The sequence below is a fragment of the Periophthalmus magnuspinnatus genome, chromosome 17 (genome assembly GCF_009829125.3).
Source record: "Periophthalmus magnuspinnatus isolate fPerMag1 chromosome 17, fPerMag1.2.pri, whole genome shotgun sequence".
Lineage (NCBI taxonomy): Eukaryota > Metazoa > Chordata > Actinopteri > Gobiiformes > Gobiidae > Periophthalmus > Periophthalmus magnuspinnatus.
In genome coordinates this window covers 30568120-30590342 of record NC_047142.1, presented here as the reverse complement: position 1 = coordinate 30590342, position 22223 = coordinate 30568120, and the positions used below count along the sequence as shown (strand labels likewise).

The window sequence follows — 22223 nt, the reverse complement described above, 5'->3', positions numbered from 1 at the left end:
ACTCAGAGAGACTTGGGACGGCGAAAGGCTACCAGTCTGTGGCCAGGGCAGGTCTGGGCCCTGTCCTGTCTATATCTGTCATAACAAAGAATAAACCTTTTTTCATATTTCAAAACTCACCAGGCTTCGCAAATGGATTATTATTCATCAAAAGAGTTATTTTTCCACAACACTATCACAGTGTGCTGAGGGTTCATGTCTCCAGGTGTGGATCCTGTACTGGTAGTAACTTCTTCAGCATCATGCCTCTTCTCTTCAACTCTGGGCTACTACAATTTATTCTACAACATCCTGTGTAGGTGTAATCAGTATTTTGAAGCTTTAAAAGTATCACCTCAGTGAACCTCTTTGTCTCAGAGGAAAACAGCAGAGCATATCGAAGCTTCCTCTGATGGTTAGTGGGCCTTTTCCTAAAATGACTGTTGATATGTATAAACAGTTTTGATAGTCATCCTCAGAACTGTCCAAATGGGAAGAAACTATAATGCACTTCACCAAAATAGATGAGATTTTTACACAGTATTTGATGCAATGACACATATTGGATTAGTTATTGTAATTTTGTGAACTTCAAACTGTCATATGCATTTTAGTTGAAGATAGGTCCCAAACTGCTCTAGTGGAGAATCACTGGCTTTGCTTACACCAAAATCTGATTATGATGTGATTTCTGGACATTTAAGATCATTTCAATGACCTGCAAACCACAAAATCCAATGTGAGTGATCAGATGATGATGATATACTCTGGTATAAGTATACTGCAGTATACTTACACCAAACCTCCTCTAGTACTGCGTTAGTAAATGCACTAACGCAGTACTAACGCAGTACTAACGCAGTACTAACGCAGTACTAACGCAGTACTAACGCAGTACTAACGCAGTACTAACGCAGTACTAACGCAGTACTGCGTTAGTGCATTTACTAACGCAGTACTAGAGGAGGTTTGGTGTAAGTATACTGTGTTAGTAAATGCACTTTTCCAGTCCATGCACAATACTGCACCAGCCCCCTTTTTAAACACCAACCTCTTCACAAATACAGTCAGAGACATCCTTCCAGTCATCCAGGGACCTGCAGCAACTGACAGTGAGTAAAACAAAAACAATACAACAACATAAATACGTCTGCAGGTACTTTTAGTCAGAAATTTAGTCATTGGTACTTTTAATTGGTTTGAGTCGGATATAGTATTACAGGGGAGGGTACAGTTAGTACCTGGAACGAGAGATTTTGGGGTCAGTATTTACTGTGGGGACGTTTTTTTTGCACTCTTATGGACATTTTTGGTTATTTTTTTGATATATGTTAAAATTTAAGCCGTAAAAGGTTGAATGAATAACTTGTAAGCCTCATTACACATGCAAACTATCGGCTAAAGTTTCATTCTGCTGTTTTTTTTATTTTTTATTATTTTTTATATATTTTTTATTGCAGTGCATGGTTTAAAGAATATTGTAGATTTAGAATACGGCTCTTGGGTTTTTGTGTCAAGGGCATAAATTAGTTTCAATAGTATTGTTTATCGTTTATATTTACTTAACAATATATCGAACTTCAAAATGTGTTATCGTGACAGGCCTAATCTCAGTGGAATTATCCATTTTAAACAGCCTCGTTAAACAGGGTATTGCTGTCAATTACAATTTTAATGTAGAAATTAGTCAGTGTATAGAACAATATATATGTATAAACAAAGCCATACTGACAAATAGTGAAAAATACACATTGTAAGCTGTTGTTTTTGTAAAGGAAACTATTTTTAAAAGCAAGAATGGTGTCAGTATTTGATGGAAAAAAGCCCTAATGTGCATTTTAAACACTCTGTAGGTTTTAATGAGGGACATGCTAAAATCTTAAACTTGCCCCCTGCAGGAAAAATATACTTTATTTGTAATGTGCGAGACAGATGCCTTAACGTGCATTTTCAAGTTCAGTAAATTAATCATTTCTTCATTATAAGGCCAAAAAGAGGAACTGAAAAGCAGATGTTGTAAAACTTACACTCCATCTCAGCAATTTCTGTTCCTTCTCTGATGATCTGGACTTGAGTCATTAACTGGAAGATAGTTTTAAATGTGACGAAACGACATTTAAAGTTTGGGCATTTTTTACAAATCCGATATATAAAGCCAATGCATTGATATACTTGAAAAAAAAAAAAAAGAATATGAAAGAATCGATACGGGTCCTCCACCTGTTCTCCATCTCCACGGAGATGTCATTGCTTTGAAATGTTCCGCAGTATGGCATTAAACATATCTATCTTCAATGAAACAAGCAGGCAATACTCATCAGGCCATGTTACAGTCAGATCTGTGGAGAAGCAAACCTTAAGAATGTTTTAGAGGTATTTACGAGCAACAAGCACCTGTAATAAAAATCTACATCAACAATCTACAGTATCTAGGTGGATGTGTTTAATGCCATACTGTGAAACACCAAAAAGTTACATTGTGTATCATTACAAACATTATAAATAACCTTTTGTATGTTTTCTGTATTTCCAGACTTTGAATCATGGATGACATTATGGATGAGGACCTGTGGTATCTCTTTGAAGCATATAACAATTCAATGAACACCACAGACCCCACTTACGTCGTCAGCCACACCGTTAAACTCTGTTCCAAAAGCAAGGTCAACATATTTGGCGCCAAGCTGATCCCGATCTTCTACTTCACCACCTTCATCTTGGGTTGCCTCGGAAATGGCCTCGTGCTTGCAATCCTCTTCAAATACGAGAAGCTCCAAAACGTTACCAATATTTTCCTCCTGAATCTGGTCTTGTCCAACCTGATTTTCGCCTCATCGCTGCCATTTTGGGGCACATACCATTTGTCTGAATGGATTTTTGGTGGTTTTATGTGTAAAGTTGTTAGCAGTGCCTATCTGATTGGTTACAACAGCTCCATCCTTTTCCTGACGCTCATGACCTTTGACCGATACCTTGCTGTGGTTCATGCGGTTGCAGCTGCACAAAGTCGTAAGAAACTATATGCCATTGTAGCTTCCGTATTCGTTTGGTTGTTTAGCATCGCGGCTAGTATGAAGGAAATCATCTTGCGCAATGTTACAGGAAACCCTTTGGATGGGCTTCTTTGTGAAGAGACCGGCTATTCTCAGGACACTATGAAACACTGGCGACTTGTGAGTTTGTATCTGCAGTTTTCCCTCTTTTTTCTAATCCCACTGTTTATGGTCATGTTCTGTTACATTAGCATCACCGTTCGCATCCTGCACACGCGTATGAAAGAAAAATGCCGCACTATCAAGCTAATCTTCATCATTATTTTCACTTTCTTTGCATTTTGGACCCCGTACAATATCGTCTGTCTGCTCCAAGCCATTCGGCTGTCGAACACGGACTCGGATGCTACGACGTGTGAGGATGGGGATAACCTGGACTACTCTTTCTACGTGACCCGTAACATAGCGTACCTCTACTGCGGCATCAGCCCGGTTTTCTACACATTTGTTGGTAAAAAGTTCCAGAGTCACTTTAAAAGACTCATCGGGAAACACCTGCCATGTGTGAAGAGGCGGTTAAGTCTGAGCAGCCAGAGCACCAAATCCACCTCACAAAGACATCCACATACTACCAACCAAGCTACTGCCTTTAGCCTAGTTTAAATGACTGGATATATAAATGCACATAGCTAACCTTGCTGTTCCAGATAGAAAGGGATCATGGCTCCAATTCACTTTATATTGAAAAATTGTCACCCCTCTCTCTGTAACTGCTGCAGTGAGACTCGTTATTTTGGTCTTAAAATGTTCATATTAACCTGCTCTGCATCAACCTGGTGTTTTTATTTCACTATTGTGTCCGTAAGTCAAGATGTGAACATTAATAACAGACAAATCAGGCGCCTTCTTTCCCCAAGGTCTCACTAGTGTTAGCAACAGGGTTGCTTGACAAAATTGCTAAGTGCACACTTCCTGCTAAACCAGCGGTGCAGGCGGGAAGGGATGTTACCTTTATCAGCTTCACTTTGAATTGGCTGTTTGGTTGCTATGATACTCGCTGTCGGGATTCCAAATATGAAACTCGACTCCAAATTGTCCCTTATAACTGCTCTGGCCTCGATGAGCTTCATTTGACTGGAGCCAAATGCTGTGGGTGACGTCACACTCACTTAGTCCACTTCTTTATACGGTCTGTGCATAAATCATGAAATATTAATGCTAAGTAACTAAAGGTAACACCATAGACTGTTTAAAAATGTATATTTACAGTTTAAGCATAATACTGATAAATGCATCATAAGTATATTTAAAGGTACAGTATGTAACTTTATGTGACCTACATGACTCCATGGAAGGAAAGTTAAAACCATACTTACCATACGGAACATTCTCCATGGAGATAGATATGTTTTATGCCTGTTATGGGAATCTTTCCTTACAGTGTTTTACCTAATTTGTACTTGTACTACTGCAGACTCTTAGTCCCAGTCTATTAACTCTTATTTCTGTTATATCTTGTCTGACCTGGAGATCCAGTTGACCGTGCTCTGTGTCCACTGTCTGATACATATTAGACAAACAGTTTAGACCCTTAACAGGTCTAAACTGATTTTTTGATTCATGTGAGGTATAAATATGTTGTTTGTTCTGACACTGACAAAGCTCAGGGCAAGACGACGCTCTGTCAGGGATGAACAGCTCTTTGTGGCACAAGTGCTTTAATAAATCAGACTCTTTGATTCAAGACAACTTCTCAGTTCATTTTATTCTTTTTTGTTTTGTTTTGCTTGTATAAATCCCACAACATGCCACATTGTTTAATATTACAGCTAAAGAAACATCATGTTCATGGAAACAAGCAGGAGGAGGCCCTCCTCCAGGCCAAATAAATCAGGTCTGTGGAAGTGTGGCAATTTTTCTGTGCAATATACACAACCAAAAAACAAACAAAACATACCTTTATTTTTGTGGGTTTTTTTTTTTTTTTTTTTTTTTTTTTTTTTTTGCTTAACAGTTACATACTGTGGGTTTAAACCAGGGGTATGAGGACCTCTCAAAAGCATGTAGCAGGGGGAACTTATAGTGTATTTTATTTTTTATGTTCTATTAAGTACATTTTATCTTTATCTTTAAGAATATTTTGGAGGATTAGATTGTGGACATCATTAAATGAACAAAATGTGTTATAATTGACATTACAGTACACTTCTAAAGTAAAAGTAGAGTATCCATTAACTGTACTATGAGATAAAAAAGCGTGGAGCCACTGCTTCTACTGCAGTCTCATAAAATGACATATATTTATTTCTGTATCTTCTTTAATAACCATTTGAAACACTTATGATACTGTAATGCATTAAAATGCATTTTCACCAGCAAAGCCTTCAGTGTTGTTCTGCAAAACATGGACTAGACCACAACCAGACTTAACCAAGACCAGACTAGAACTAAACCAGGACTTAAACTGCACACAGTGAGTGTAAGATGTAGTCCTGTTTCTGTTATGACTTACATTTCTATGATTTACTTTTTATTAAATGTATTCATGTTTATATATGAACTAACCATTTGTGCATTAACGTCCTGTTTTTGTAAATTCTCTGTTAAAATAAATGACCAGAGTTAAAGTTTGTAGTATTTTTTATTATGGAAAACGGTATCCAATACATTAAACCCGATTCAAACAGCTGATGGAATGAATGTTACTACTGACCTGTATCTTCCTCATGTTGGCCTTATAACATCAATAGTAAAGAACCATTTAGATCTACTTTCCCAAAGACAGTACAAAATAGTATAGCAAAGTCCAGTACGTGAGCCTGGAGGGTCAGGGGTGGACTGACCTGATGCTCGGGTTCAAATGACATTTACAACAGTAGTGTTTATGTTCAAGGGCTTAGTGACTAAGAAATTAAGTGCAACATCTGTCAATTTTTCTTTTGGATATGTTCAGGTAAACTGGCCTCAATGGATGTATTGATACTTTGCAGCTGACGTTGCAGCTTTGCAGTCAGCAACATTCCCTGGGGGTGTGAAACTAACCGTAGGCACTGCTCTGTCTGGAGCTTTGTTACTCAAGTTAGACTTTAATCTAAGCTTTACTGAATGCAATCTGACCCAAAAGAGCTGTGTTAGTTGGAACTACAGCAGGTGAGATGATTTGTGCTGTTAAACAATTCTCACCTCCAGTCTCTCTCTCTAAAACCTTCAAATCAGGCTAGAAATCTAGGGGTAATAATGGACTCAGACTTGAACTTTAACAGCCACATCAAATCAATAACATCTGCAGCTTTTTACCATCTAAAAACATTGCAAAAATCAAAGGTATACTGTCAAAACCAGACTTAGAGAGACTTATCCTGCATTTGTCTCCAGTAGGTTAGACTGTACTGTAACGGCCTGCTCACTGGCCTCTCCAAACAAGTGTTAAAACAGCTGCAGTACATCCAGAACACTGCTGCACGGGTCCTGACTAGAACCCGGAAGTACGAGCACATAAGTCCTGTGCTCAGGTCTCTGCACTGGCTTCCTGTAGCTCAAAGAATAGACTTTAAAGCAGCTCTGCTTGTGTATAAGTCTCTCCATGGCCTAGGTCCAAAGTACATCTCCGAAATGTTAGTGTCATATGAACCATCTCACACTCTGAGGACTTCAGGGACCGGCCTCCTGCTGGTGCCCAGAGTCAGGACTAAACATGGGGAATCGCCGTTTCAGTTTTATGCAGCTAAAACCTGGAACAGTCTTCCTGAAGATGTGAGACAGGCCTCTACTTTGACAATGTTTAAATCCAAGCTCCAAACAGTTCTGTTTATCTGTTCATACGACTGAAAGGTTTTTATTAAGCACTCTTCTCTTTTAATGTTAATTTTATGATGATTATTTGTGATTATTTATGTTTTGATTTGTGTGATTTTAATGTCTTTCTTAATCTGTAAAGCACTTTGAATTACCTTGTGTACGAATTGTGCTATACAAATAAACTTGCCTTGCCTTACACATAAAACTACAGTCATAAGCAAGCTAGCATTAGCCAAATGTTTTTCAGTTAGTTACTCTGACCTCATTTGTTGAAAATCAAACTCCTAAACAGCACCATGAATGATCATAGTGATCACAGGCTCCTAAAAATGTGTTGTTTAAAGCCATTTTGTATTTTTTCTTGACTTTTCAGACAATCTTAACTTTTTTGGCAGTGTTTGCTAATGTGTGCATTGTGTCACCATGGTAACTGCTGAACATTCCTCCACAGACATACACGCAGTACACCCCCACCAACATGCAAAGTATCAGTAATCTGAAAACAACCTTTGCGTTTAAGGAAAACAACCCAGACACAGAGAGAACATGCAAACTGCACAGAAAGGCCCCACTCAACCACAACCGGTCAGCATTGTACTGATATCCATAATATCACCATCAGTGTTCCCCGTTATTAGAGACTTGAGTCAAAACAAAAGCTTTACTAGAATTGGTAAAACAAATCTTATTGTTAAGGGCGACATCATGACCACCTGTTTGGGTCCAACTTTTCAAAGCTCCACCGACGCACCTCCTGATAAATTAAAAAAACATCAACGATGGGACAGAGATGTTTTTGTGGAGTCAAACGTTTTAAAACTACATTGTACAGTTTTGGAGCAGGTTAAATCTGCCAAAATGCCATTACAGTACAGTTATGACTTCATCACTTAACATGGGTTAGGGTTAACATCCATGTGTGAGGACCGTTGCCACAATTTCAAATAAAAAGTCTTTTGAATGGGTCATCATGGGATGTCACTGAAACACATGACTGCCATATTTAAAAGGGCTACTTAGAAAATTAAATATAGACAATGAGAAGTGAAACTGAAATGTATTCGGATAATGATGACTTGAGTCAGTTTGACCACAGGCAGAAAATCATAGAAAACACTGGGTTAGGGGCAATGAAATATCACAATTTTCTTTGAGTCTAAATCACAATTACAAGTTATTTTTATCACAATTGTTTTACAGAGAGACCAACCGATAAGGTGAGTGGGCGGGGAAAAGTGTCTGTGCTCAAGTATAGAGCTGCACTGAAAAGAGACGCACTGAATCACCATGACGACAAATCACCAAAATGGCTGCCCGTCACTGGTATCAGATTACCGCGACAACACCCAGCTCTACACTGAGTCATCTTTAATTTACCGTTTAAAAGCTACACTATGTAATGTTTCTAATGCACGACCCTCGACAAGTCATTAAGTGGTCAAGTTGTACAATAAAATCACATAGATCAGACAGATGCTTAGTCCTGCTTGTCTGCATGGAGATGTTACTGTTATGCATGGAATGTTTCATAGTACGGCATTAATCACGTATTTAAAAACACATTTTAACTGTGAGCAGGTTCACCTCTCCACTTATCTGTCCTGAGATGCCAAGTCTGCTTTTTTGTCTCTTGCAAATGAGTATTATCATGATACTAAAATTTCAAATTATTTCACTACTAAGGAATAGACTTGATACTCATTAGCAATTCAATGATTCAATGAATTCAAGCAACCACATGATGATAAATGATGATTAAAAAAAAATTAGACAATAGAATATGAATTTCATTATTAAATCGTAGTATTTTCTTTTATATTACAATGTAGGCTTATATTTGAGTAGGTTCCATAGTGGTCCATGGGCGAGTTTTAGTACTGATTAGTATTTCTATCCTTCTGAAAAACCCTACTTACAAATGTTTTTATTTTTGGGCTTGCACCAGACACTTGCACTTTGATGAAAGAGGTGATTTTTAAACTTTTTGCAGTTCGGTTCCACATTAATACCAAGAAACAACATCATAAAAGCTGGTAACACTTTTAAGTCATTAAGTCACAAGTTGCTTCGCTTTTGGGCTCATCTTTGTGTCGACCCTGCATCTGACCTGTGGCTTGACCTCGTGGCGTCACCTTCTTGTCTGAGGTAGGCAATTTTAAAGCCATACTGTGGAGCATTCCAGGCAAGGCAATAGCTTGGTATCTTGGCAACTGTTCCTATGTGTCACTTTTGTTTGTATTGCTATTGACTTCCATATGAAGCACTTTGTTCAGCTGAAGCCATTTTAATTGTGCTATAAAGGTAATGCACTGTTTCTTTGCGTTTTATTGCTTCATTTTTTTCTATGGAGCTGTCATGTCTGCCACACAATGAATCTCAACACAGACTCAAAAGTTATGTCCTTTAAGGAGAGAGAGAGTAGTGTCTGCAGTGTCTCTGTGCCATCACTCTTCACTGAGTTTATACTTTTATTTTAGAGTCAGGTACAAACTAAATATTGATCAGAGTCGTAGTGTTTTACATTTGTTATTAAACTGTAGCAGCTCTGTCACATTTTAAACTTAGTGTTTTGAGTTTTTACAAAAGAAAATGTCATTCCTCAGCATTGACTCATATAATGTCGCCACTCACTAATAAAGCTCCAAAGGATGTGATGTTGTGATGATCTGTATAAGTGCTGTATAAATACACTTGGAACTGAATTAGTGTTTTTTAGATTGTAGAATGTGATGCTGTCATACTCACGCATTAGGGGAAAGAGCGAATTTTTCCTAATTTCACCATAAGAAATCCAGAAAATAAATGCACAATTGTGAATCTGATTATTTCTATTGGTGGAAGCCCATAATCTTCCTGTATAACGAATAATGATATTCATGGTAGCTGCCTTCCATCTGTATAAAATATGATTGGTCGATTGCTGGTGACATCACAACATTTTATTGGCCAATAATATTTAATGCAGATAAATATTGTCAAAATATTTATAGTAATGTAGCATGTTCTAATGTCGAGTCACTAATAGAAACAGTTCAACATTTATGCATTCACCTTTTGGATATGTCATGTCAAAGTACAATGTGATCAATAGAGAAATTTGTCTCTTTCCCACCACCAATGTCAAGTCAATTTAATAACATCTCCATGACGACAAGCAGGGAGCAGATGGTCTATCAGTAAAGTTACATAATGCACCTTTAAATTCCAACTTATTATTTTATTTTTTTTATAAATTGGTGCTTTCTGTGTCAGACCACCACAGGTTGGATCTCATGGTTCTTCAGGTGCTCGTGATACAGGTCCCTATCGTAGAACTTCTCAGCACAGACGCCACAGGAGAAGGACTCGTTAGCGTGGCCCTCACAGTGTTCCTTTAGCCTGGCTGCAGAGCTGAATGTCCTCTCGCACTGGTCACACGACAGAGAGCCCGGGTGCACGAGACGCTGGTGGTTACGCAGTGTTGACATGTAACTGAAAACCTGAAGATAGACAAGAAAAGATACAAGCTTTTTGAGGGGGATATTTTACAACAACAACATATTTAGCTCACCATTTTACCTTTTATTGATTTGAAAATGCTACATATAACCTGAAAACAATGCATTAACATGTTTAAGAAGTTTTCACTAGTCTCCCTTCACTTTGCTCTCCACACAAAATAACTCCCCCTTCAGAGTGCCATCACAACACAGTAAGCAAATAGTCCCATTTCACTGCTGCACAACTTATGAGATTTGTGAAGTTGTATCGTTTTGTATCATGTTTTTGTATATTTATGGAAAATGGCCATGCGGCAGCATGGGTAACATAGGCTTATTGGCTGAGTTTTGGAAAGAATCACATTACTAATTGTAAAGAATGTTCAAATAGGGCCCGGGAGTGATTGCTAAATTAAACATGCATGGTGACATCCAAAATCTCTTCAGTCATGTTTTTGATGAGGGAACAAATTCATAACATGGTAGAAAGTTCCAAACAGTAAATTTTGCACAATAGCCCGTCTTTAATGAACCAACAGTGGAGTAGGGCTGTAAGATTAATCACAATCAAATAAAAAATCTCAATTTGAATGAGCTGCATTTTTTGAGGTAACAAAATTTCCTCCATAAACAGCAAAATATACAGTCTTAGTCTGCATAAAAACTGCGAGTTAAGCAGTTTGTAGTTACAATTTTTGGGGGATGGCATGTTTGATATTCAGTCACAACCCCTAGAACAAGGACTGGACAGTTAATCAAATCTGAATCAAGACCAAAATGACAAGCCTGACAGCAGCATTTATAGAGAGAGGGGCCAGTTTTCCAATGTAAAGTGAACTGGAGCCAGAGTTGATGGAGCCGGAAAGAACGCCCGTGAGCACTTCCTATTGACAACGCGGCGGCTAGAAGGTTAGCTATTTATATATACAGTCTATGGTCTAACTCCACAGATAACTTTACCTTATCACACTGGTCACATGGATAGGGCTTCTGTGCCTGGTGCGTTTGTTCATGTCGTCTGAAATCGCTGACTCTCACAAACTCTTTCCCGCATTGATCACAGCTGTACGGCTTTTCTCCGGTATGAAGACGAACATGGATCTTCAAGTCTGTGGATCGCACGAAGCCTTTAGAGCAGAAGTCACAGACGTATGGCCTCTCATTCTCGTGGTGCGTTCGGAGGTGGATCGTCAAACCGCTCGCATATGTGAAGGCTTTTCGACACAGAGGACACCCGTACGGCTTCTCATTAGTGTGAATTCGCTGGTGGGTCTTCAGAGAGCTGGAGATGGAGAATCTAGAGCCACATTGGTCACAGCTGAAGGGTTTTTCTCCCGAATGAACACGGAGGTGAACTTTGAGGTTGGCGGCACGATGTGAATATTTTTTCCACATTCTTGACAGGTGAAGGGGCTCTCTCCACTGTGGATGTACTGGTGCTCTTTCAGAGTGGTGGGTCTACTGAACGTCTTCCCACACTCCTCACAGCTAAACATGGTCAGAGGTAGAGATCGGGGCCTGGAAATACACAAGTGTCTCTACAGAGGTTGGCTTGTAGTGTCTGGAAAAAGATAGAGGATGAGTGAATAAAACAGCCATAGGTTGCACAATAGATTTTGAAGCATTCATCAAATTTCACAGCTACACTATTTTTCTGAAAGTGTTGCCTGGCAAATCCAGAATGATCTCCCTCTGTAATTTTTTTAATACAGATTGACGTCAGTCTGGTCCCCACATCCTCTGTCACATCTCAATTCTGGTCAAACGTGATTGTGCAATCAGATTTGTTTTCTCACTGATGCATGTGAACTGAAGGAGCTCATTGGCCACCTATGATTCACAAATAAAATCAAATTTCTCTCACTTCAGACATTTTAGTGCTTCAGTCATTCATTCTGCATCAGTGATGTGTTTCAGCCCCGTGTGCTTTTTTTGTCCTCTATTATTTCCAGTACGGATGTACCATGCTTGTCCCTGATTGGCTAATCCACCTGTCAATCATGCTCATTAGAAAATGGGGAGATTCATAGTCACATCTCTATAATGTATTAATTAATTTTGTATTCTGCCTCCCAAGCAAGTACAAAGGTTTTTGTTGTTACTTTAGAAATACTACATCATGTGAAACTTACATTAACAGCTTACTAAAATTGTAATGTTAACAGTTAATCTTCTGCATTATTCCTTACTTGTGTAATATAATAACCTGTTGTAAACAATACCAGCTGCTCCATCTGACAGTGAATATTGAAAGTTAAATATTTTAGATTAAAGCAGGCAATTTATTTTAAATGAACTTTTCAGAGCTGTAAAAGTGTTTCCTCCTCATTAACACACTCCATGTTGTATTTTGTGTATTTTGACTCATTCATGTTCGTGAACTTGAGGCTTGAGTGTTCAGAAAAGTTCTATATTCACTTACATCCTATGCCCGCCCATGGATCTGTTTGTTCTAATTGCATTTTAAAAAAATACTCAATTACTGGGGGGACCATTCAAATAAAAAATAAAAAGCACTGTCATTCCTCAGTTTGAGTCAACACATTTGCATCCATCATGCTTGACCTTATTTTCATTATTTTACTTGACAGAAACAACTACAAGTACTATCTGTCAGCTGGAACCTTAGTTTGCCATTCATTTAAGTTAAATAGAGTTCGCCAAAAAAGTTTCATAAGGGTTATTTTTCGAAAAAAAAAAAAACTCAAATCAGTTGGTTTCGACGTTTCTCTGCACTTGCCTATTTGCCCGAGTTTTTTACCAGTTACATGTAGTGGTAACACGAACATATATATTTAGCTTATAATAAACATATTTAAAAGAATAAAAATAGATAGGGTATTACATGTAGTTTGTCCGTGTATGCGTTGCCGTATTAAGTGACAGGCATCTGGGCATGCGCAAATTGAATTTTGAAGCAAATTCGGCTCAAATCGGGGAATGGCTAACACCATAAATCAAAGAACTCGTTTGATTAGTCCATTTTAGATCAATATTGTGCTTTACAATTAACAAATGCAAATAAGCATGTCTCTACGTATGTGATAGTTTAGTGCAAAATACCAAAAAGAAGCACAATATCACATAACATGGCGTTGATGTTTTGACCACGTGACTGGTAAAGGGACAGAAGTAGATGCAGCGACTATTTTCAATCTGCTGTTTCACATTTAGCGCCAAACCCGCACATTGGAGAGGAAGACCTTAGCAACCTAGGTAAAAACTAGCTCACTTTTATTGGCAACAAGTGCACACCACGAGCAATGAGCTGATTAAACACGGGCCCAGGGCAGAACGAGCTAATGTCGCTAGCCAAACAGATGTGAGCACAGAATAACTGTGCTGTGGATGTGAGACTGTACTGATGCATGCAACAGCGCACAGGCACAAACCTGAGATGCGGATATCGTCGTCAGTAGCCGAATAAACGCGCTTTGGGGACGGTTTTTAAAGACAAATGTCCAAAATGTCAGCTGCAGAGGCGAATCAGAAGTACACTGCTCTTCTTCTGCTGCGCCACAAGGAGCCAAGTCTGCCCCTTACAGCAGGTTCACCGCTAATGCACCATGGACCAGAGGCAACATTTCACACCAAGCACCAAAGAAGAGAGCTGGCTTTCCGAGGACCTCCAGATCTAAATCAAGTCTATAACAGAACTATTCCAGGTCTAATCCGGGCTAAACCAGGACTAAAAGAGGACTACATCATTGTCATGGTAGTTCTTGTTAGGGGTGTTCTATCAAAATGACGACTGGATTCGGTCAGTTCAAATCTCAAAAGTTTATTTCCCTGACAGTAACAATCTAATACAGTACCCGGGGTCAAATGATCTATCCCTCGAATGTGCATCAGGCGGTCTGTCTGCCTTTCCCTTGCCCCAAAGGATAAAAGTGTAACATGCAACATGAATATGCAAATATTATGTTGAGCAGGTTGACGCCTTGGTTCCTCCTTCCGGCCTCGTTCACCTCTCCCGGCTGCACCGGTCTGTTTTTCGGCCTTGAGTCTCCTCCGGCAGCCTTATCTCTGTAAAGGAGTTTCTACAAAGCCCCAACTGTTTCCCATAGTTCATATCACACAATGTTGCCTTTAAAGAGAGACTGTTATAATGAGTGAATAGTTTCAGTGTTATAGTATCAAACCAGTGCTCAAACTTTAGTATAAAAATAGTGCTTGTTAAACAACCTTCAAAAGGATACAGCATTCAGTATAAAAATGGTGCTTACATGACAACATTCAAAGGATATGAGTTATTATGTTTTGATATGTTATATGAATTATATAATGCTTCTAAAAAGCTTTATTCAAACTAATATGCATTCAATATTTTGATGTATGTATATGTGATGCAACTAAGAAGCTTTATTACTTAGCATAGCCTTCATTCTAAACAAGAAATGATCCAAAGGAGGACAAAAAGGAGGATGAAATTAACTCTAAATTAAGGAAATCCACAAATTGAAGAGCGGTCCAAGGACCAACTGAAGGAGCTTGTGTACCAACACTGCCACAGACTGTATAAATAATGAGGTGCACATATCTGAGAGCCTGACATTCAGTAAATTAAGATTCAAGATTCAAGATTCAACATTTCTTTTATTTGTCTCCCTTAGGAGAAATTTTTCTTGGACCAATGGGCTGCTCACACCACAGTAAACAACAGAACCATACACAGGGTGCAATACATCTCTCTCCACACATCGTCACTCATTTTTACATCATTTATCATTTAACAGTTTCACTGAAACAGGTACAAATGAATGTTTATATCTGTTATGTCTCCACCGTGGTACCCTGTACCTCCTCCCTGAACTCAATAGTTCATATTCAGGGTACAACACATATGTCGGGTCAGAGAGAATGCTCCTGGTTTGTCCCCTCATGGCCTGTTTGTAAAGTTCTTGAGGGCTCAGAGGGACAGCACAGCCCATAATTTTCCTCGCTGTCCTCACCAGATTTAAAATTTGAGTTTTTGATTTGACCAGCAAGTTTCCAAACCAGCTGGTGATTCCGTATCTTAGAACTGACTCAATGGTAGCTCTGTAGAAAATGAGCATAATGTTACAACTGACACCAAATAATCTGAGCCTGCGCAGGAAATGGAGGCGCTGGTGTATTCTGCTGCAGACAGTGGTCATCTGTGTGTTCCAAATTAAAGCTGGAACATTATATTTTGGGGCTCATTATTAATTGTGTATATTTTCTTTGTTATTTTCTTGTGGTAATACAATGACATGAGGTGTAAAAGGTTGAATAAATAACTTTTATGGCTACTTATAGGTTCATTCTGCTATTTATTTGTTGTAGCCCATGCCTTAATGATACTGTCCATTTAAAAAAGGGTAACTTAGATTATCTTTAGTGTTACTAAAGTAGTTTCAATATATAAGTTTAATGCACATATGCGTGAGCTCCATCCAGTCCATTTCCGTTCTTCCCACAGGCTCATACTGAGACTTTGAATACATTTTTCTGGGGGCAATTGCTTGGGACTTATTGAAGATTAAAACAAGCAAAAAAAAAAAAGTATAGTTTTACTAACAATTTATTGCTCATCTTATTTCTGAGTATGAGGGCAACGATTAGATTATAGGGGCCACAGTGTTCCTCTATTAATGGGATACACTGCATTGAGTCCTGTTTAGTCTATCATACACTGTAATAGAGAGAGAACATAAGAACTATACGTTCTATGGCAGAAACCAAAATTATGGTCCAGGAGCCAAATGTGGCCCTCAGACATTTTGTTGCATAATCATCCTGCAGAACTGACCCAAAAGATCAACATGCTACTGCCACAACACATAACACCAACACGTAACAGCCTCAATAACAAATACTTCACTGTGATTAAACCTAACCACAATGTTCCAAGCCTTATTAAAAGTGTGTCTCTTGAACCCATCTAAATGATTAACTATACTAACCATCAGTCTATGGCCCTCCACTATATACATGTTTCCATAACATTATATTTAAGGTTCAGTGTTAATTAAATTTGTTTTTTGTAAATTTTGTATTCCAACTTGCCATTTTGTAGTTTAAAGCCATATTGTGGAACATTTCAGGCAATGCCATAACATCTCCATGGAGATAACCATGTGGCCTTTAAACTTATTGAAGAAGTTGACACACACATGCTCAAATATGTTTGAGACATTTGGTCTACAACAGTTTATTGAAGGAAGACTGTCTCTGATACACACAATATAAAGGCTACATATAGACAGGTCTGAAACTGCTCTGCACATCAATGTTTACCAAAACAAAATAGAATAACCTTTAACCTGTCAACAATTAGTTTGAAAACACAGGATACATGACCAGAACCTTTTTTTACTATATCACCCACCCAAAGCCTTCACACTGGAGCCTTTCACTGCTGCACAGAGCTGGTTCTGTGTTAGATCACAATAAGTTCTATCTCATGGTTCTGCAGATGTTTATAATATTGGTCTTTGGTATTAAATGTCTCTGAGCACACTTCACACGAGATCTCAAATTCAACGTCCGCTTCACATTTTACAATATTCAACTCCATAGCTCCACGGTTCACTGTTCCAGCAGGTGACATGGTTTGTTCTTCTGAGTTTTCTTCTCTACTGAGACTCCTCTTATCCTCCTTATCACACTTTTCTTTAGTGGCAGTGCAGTTGTGTTTAGCGAGGTTTTCAAGTCTGATAAAGATCAGTCCACAGGATTTGCAGTGCAGTTGCTCCATATTGTGGGTATCTTGGTGTTGTATTAAATCATCTGAGTGTGTAAACTCCATTCCACACAGGTCACATGGGAACCCTTTACGGTGGAATCTCTGGTGTCCGACATAATCACTGTGAAGTTTGAATTTCATCCCACACTCCTCACAGCAGTACAGCGTCTTTGCTTGGTGAGTGCGTTTGTGCAGTGTGAGTCTGTACGCTCTAGTGAAAGTCAGCTCACAGAGGTCACATTTGTGTTTTTCTAACCTGTGCCTGTGTTTGTGTACTGTGAGATTATACAGTCTTGTGAAGGACTTTTTACATTTGTCACAACTGTACGGCCGTTTGTTTGCTTGTTTGTTGCTGTGAGAGCATGTGTGGTGTTCAAGTTCAGATGACTGATTGAAGGTTTTCTTACAGGTCTGACAAGCATATGCCCTGTTGTCTTTGTGAGAGTAGCGCAGGTGATGTTTGAGATGACTTGATTGCATAAATGTGCTTTGACATTGGTCACATTTAAAAGGTTGCACTCCTGAATGAAGGTGTTTGTGTCTTTCAAGAGTCGATGACAGAGCAAAACTTCCACCACACACCTCACAACTGTACGGCCGCTCCCCTGTGTGGGTGCGAATGTGCATTCTGAGAACATATGGCTTCCTAAATGACTTCGTACAGTACTGACAATGGTAAGTTTTGTCTTTGTTGCATGAACTTTCTCCACTATGCACATGGTCATTGGAGCACTGGTGTTGTTTGAGTTGGTCTGATTGAGGGAATGCTCTCCCACAGTGGTCACATTTGTGAGTTTGCTCTAAAAACTGTTTGGTTTGCTCTCTTATGTGGCGGCGGTGGTGTATTAGAAAATTACTGGACCGTGCAAAAGTCTTCCCACACACGTCACAGGTATAGGGCCGCTCGCCTGTGTGCGTGCGGATGTGCATTTTGAGGTCATATCCTCTGGTGCAGGTCTTTCCACAGTATTGACAAATGAAAAGTCTGCCTTCACACAGAGCACAGCGATGCTCCTCTAGTTCAAACCATTGTTCAAATGTTTTCTTACAGTGTTCACAGCTGTACGGCCTATCTGCACTGACTCTGGTGTCATAGATGCACTTGTGGCGTCTTAGATGAACTGTCCGTAAGAATCCCCTCCCGCACTGTTCACATTTGTAAGGGCAGTCTCCGGTATGAATGAGCTTGTGTCTCTGCAGCGTCTCTGATCGTGCAAACCTCTTCCCACAAACGCCACAGCTGTATGGTCTTTCTGCACACTCTCTGGTTTCATGAACCCACTGGTGCTGTTTGAGACCCGCCGAGTGCAAGAATCCTTTTCCACATTGTTTACATTTGTAGGGCCGCTCTCCGGAGTGAATAAGCTTGTGTACGGCAAGAGTACTGGACACAGCAAATCTCTTTTTACACACTTCACAGCTGTATGGTCTTTCCCCTGTGTGGGTCCTAATGTGTTTTTGAAGATCATTTGGTCTTGTAAACTCTTTTGCACAGAATGGACAAGATAAATCTACATCTTTACTCCGAGAACGTTTCCGATTTTTCAGTTTTATTGATGGTTTAAGGGTTCTTTTATACTTGTACGGCCTCTCTACACTCCCTCTGTCTCCATGGACCCACTGGTGTTGTTTCAGGTGAGTTAACTGAGAAAATCCCTTCCCGCATTGGTCACATTTAAAAGGCCGCTCTCCTGTGTGAATTCGCATGTGTGTTTTAACATTACTGGACGATGAAAAGCTCTTCCCGCACACATCACAGCTGTATGGTCTCTCTCCTGTATGAGCACGAGTGTGTTTCTGGAGGTCATATGGTTTAGAAAATGTCTTTGAACAAAGCTGACAACTGAAATGTTTGTCTTCGCTGAGAGAACACTTGTGATCTTCCAGTTCAGAGGATTGTTCAAAGGTTTTCTTGCAGTGTTGACATCTGTACGGCTTTTCTGTGGTGTCATGGAGGCAGCGGTGGTGTTTGAGTGTACCCGACTGTGCGAATCCCTTCCCACACTGGTCACATTTGTAAGGGCGCTCTCCTGTATGAACGCGCTGGTGTCTTATATAAGCGTTGGAAAGTGCAAAGCTCCTCCCACACTCATCACAGCTGTATGGTTTTTCGCCTGTGTGGGTCCTCATGTGCATTTTAAGATGGTACGCTCTCTTAAATGACTTCGGGCAGTGTTTACAAGTGAAAGGTTCATCTTTATTTCTTCTTTTTCTACAGAGCTTCGAGGATTGTGCCACTGACTTGCAGATCTCACTCTCTTCCACATTGTGTTGGACTCTTAGATGCTGTTTGAGGCTCGATGACTGTGAGAAGGCTCTGTCACAGCGGTCACATTGGTACGGCCGCTCTCCGGAGTGGGTGCGGTTGTGTCGTAGCAGACAGCTGGATAGTGCAAACCTCTTACCGCACTGCTCACAGATATAGGGCTTCTCTCCTGTGTGGGTGCGCTGGTGCAGTTTTAAATGGGTGGATCGGGTGAAGGTCTTTGTGCAGAGGCCGCAGCTGAAAGGCCTGTCCCTGGTGTGTTCGACCTCACGTTTTGGAGAAGAACTCTGTGTAGATGTTTTCTCACAGGAGAACATGATCTGAGCTGTAGATGACATCTGTAAATGGAAAAGAGTCGATTAAGTTAAAGTTACTAAATCAGCAGTGATGTCTTGTAGCCTATCATCACTTGGACTACCTACTATCAAAGAAAGAAAGAAGTGTCTCTTGTAATAAAGTCGGATTAGAGAAAAGACAGAACCAACAAGATTAACAGCAAAGAAAAGCCCTGAATAAATTGCAAAACAGTTGTCTCTTAAGCTTCTTGCCTTAAAACAGGTTCATATTTATTATTATAAATCAGTATTTCTCAAACTGTGGTACGTGAGCTCCTTCAGGTGATCCTTAGACAGCTCCTCAGTTTGTGGCTTTGTCTAATTTGGAGTTCATTTTATCCAGTTTTCAGTCATCCTTTAGATTATTTCTGGTTTAGAACTACAGTTGAAATTATGTAGTCCACTTTTACACCTGGAATAGTCCTCATCAATCAATAGACTTGATTTAGAACTGGTGGTACTCAGAAAGCCAAATATTCTCTTTGGTGATACTTGGTGTGAAAAGTTTGAGAGCCACTGATAATCATATGCTAAGTTAACAATTAAATAACAATTAACATTTACAGCTAAAATGGGTGAGAAAAAAACACTTCCATTTTCAGTTTAATTTGCTTTTCTGGCATTTTTAAGGACTTCAGACCATTTAATAAACTATTTTTTTGTTAATAAATATCATAAATGCTAATCAATTGCTAGCATAACCGTTAGATTTGAGTCAAGATGATTGCAGTTACAGTGGGGACGCCTCTCAGTCGGGAAAAACTTACTACTCTCTGAAATTGTTTATTTAAATTGTCGTTTGGATGCTAAAATAAATAAAATAATTTTTTTCATAAATCTGCATTGTTAGGTTCATGTTTAAAATGGTGTATGTTAGCTAAAATGACATGTTTCCCTCCGATTTGGGCTTTTAAGCTTAGCTAAAGATGGAGAGTGTTTTTCATATGCTTTAAAACTAATACCGTAAAATGAAATGTTTCTGTTGTCATTATTTAAGGACCTAAGTCGATGTAGATGGGAGTTTTGGAGGTTACAACAACGACCAACAACAAAAGGTAAGTTGACAGGTATGTAACTTAATTAAGTCCAATTTAAACATAGAAAGAGGACACAAGGCATCCACTAAATGTCATACATCATTTGCACATATACTCCTGTCAGATACATTTCAGGTACATTTTACTCATGGATTTCACTGTACAAGCTGCATATGGCTAGACAGTGTGTATGACCACGTTACTGCTCATTTACTTTATCTACACGCCCAGTGCAATCTCAAACATGGGAAAACTGAGCACGTTTGGCACGTTTTTTCATTATAATATAGTCGCGCTATACAGCAAGTACACAGTGTAACCTGATTTTGTACCTTTTTAATAGCACTTCAATAAGGGCACGCACCTGGACTGTTGTGGTCATAATCCAAACACAAATATGATCATAAACAGAAAAACTGCAGATGATTCTCCCAATCCTGTTTCTGTGCTAGATTCTGCAGAGTTGGGCTCATACTGCCTCCTACAGCAGGGTGGTAAGAGCAGCAGCCTTAAAACCATACTTGGGGAAAATTTTATCTGTGAATCTATAATAAGGACTTATTATACTTCCCTGGTTTTATCCAAAAGAAGCAACATTTCCATGAAAACCTGGGGAAGTATTTTTTATTTTTATTTTTTTGGTGGAGATGCATGCATGCCCTCTAAGGACACAAGGTTTTCAGTGCAATAAAAACATAAAAAATTAAATAATTATGCTTTAATTTTAGTTTCGACTTAAAACTTGGCCTGGTGGCTGTCTGTGCTGGTCTCCATGAAGCTTGCAAGAAGTTGATGCCCACCAGAGAAGTTACACAATATACCTGACTTAAACATTTCAAAAGCACCTTATCAGATCATTGTAGAGAGTAATGGAGTGGAATAACGCCAGGGTCTTTGTGCTGAAAGTAACACAGAGCACCACTGCAGGATCAGAGATGCTGCAGAAATTAAGAGGTGACCGAGCAAACGCTTCACTTGTGTTTGGCAAAACCAAAGAGCAGCACTCAAGACCATCATGCACCATCAGTACCATCATGTGACCTTCACCAAGTCCACTGTCAGAGGTGGGTAGTAGGACATTTGCTCAGTTACATTCACTCGAGAAACTTTTAAAAGAGTACTCAAAGCACTTTTTAGCAACATTCTTTTACTCCTACTTGAGTAATATTTTATTGAAGCAACGATACTCTTACTTGAGTAAAAGGTTTGGTTACTCTTCCCACCAAAGTCTACATTGGACAAAAGCTTTATGTTGACAACATGAAATGATTTGAACATGTGTGTTTCTTACACAGCTCCTTCAGATATTTTTCTCATTTTTGTGTCTGTCTTTTGATAATAGCAGATTTTTAAACATGTTTTGTTTTTCCAAATCAAATTTAAAGGATTAATCAGATGCTAAATTCTGACAGTTCTTCTAAAGACAAGTCTTTAAGTTACTCTTACTTGAGAATTACTTTTCCCAAATACTTTTTTACTCTAAATTAATTATAGTAATTTCTTGGACCACAACTTTGTACTTTTATTTGGAGTAATATTATTTTGAAGTAACATTCCTCTTGCTTGAGTGTAATTTTTGCCTACTCTATCCGCCTCTGGCTACTGTAAGTACCCAAAGTAAACAGAT

General features: G+C 39.0%; 1 protein-coding gene and 1 pseudogene across 1 annotated transcript; one reads left to right on the top strand and one right to left on the bottom strand.

Moving 5' to 3' along the window:
• Positions 1 to 1048: 1048 nt before the first annotated feature.
• On the top strand, positions 1049 to 5591 carry ccr12a (chemokine (C-C motif) receptor 12a). Its single transcript, XM_033982153.2, has 2 exons — positions 1049 to 1091; positions 2513 to 5591. The coding sequence occupies exon 2, from the start codon at positions 2523 to 2525 to the stop codon at positions 3633 to 3635; it is 1113 nt and encodes a 370-aa protein (XP_033838044.1). The 5' UTR covers positions 1049 to 1091; positions 2513 to 2522; the 3' UTR covers positions 3636 to 5591.
• An 11-nt stretch (positions 5592 to 5602) lies between these two features.
• LOC117384965 (zinc finger protein 91-like) lies at positions 5603 to 21022 on the bottom strand (annotated as a pseudogene).
• Positions 21023 to 22223: the final 1201 nt, after the last annotated feature.

Coding starts and splice junctions, on each gene's coding strand:
- ccr12a (XM_033982153.2), top strand. CDS start 2,523: ATGGATGACATTATGGATGAGGACCTGTGGTATCTCTTTGAAGCATAT.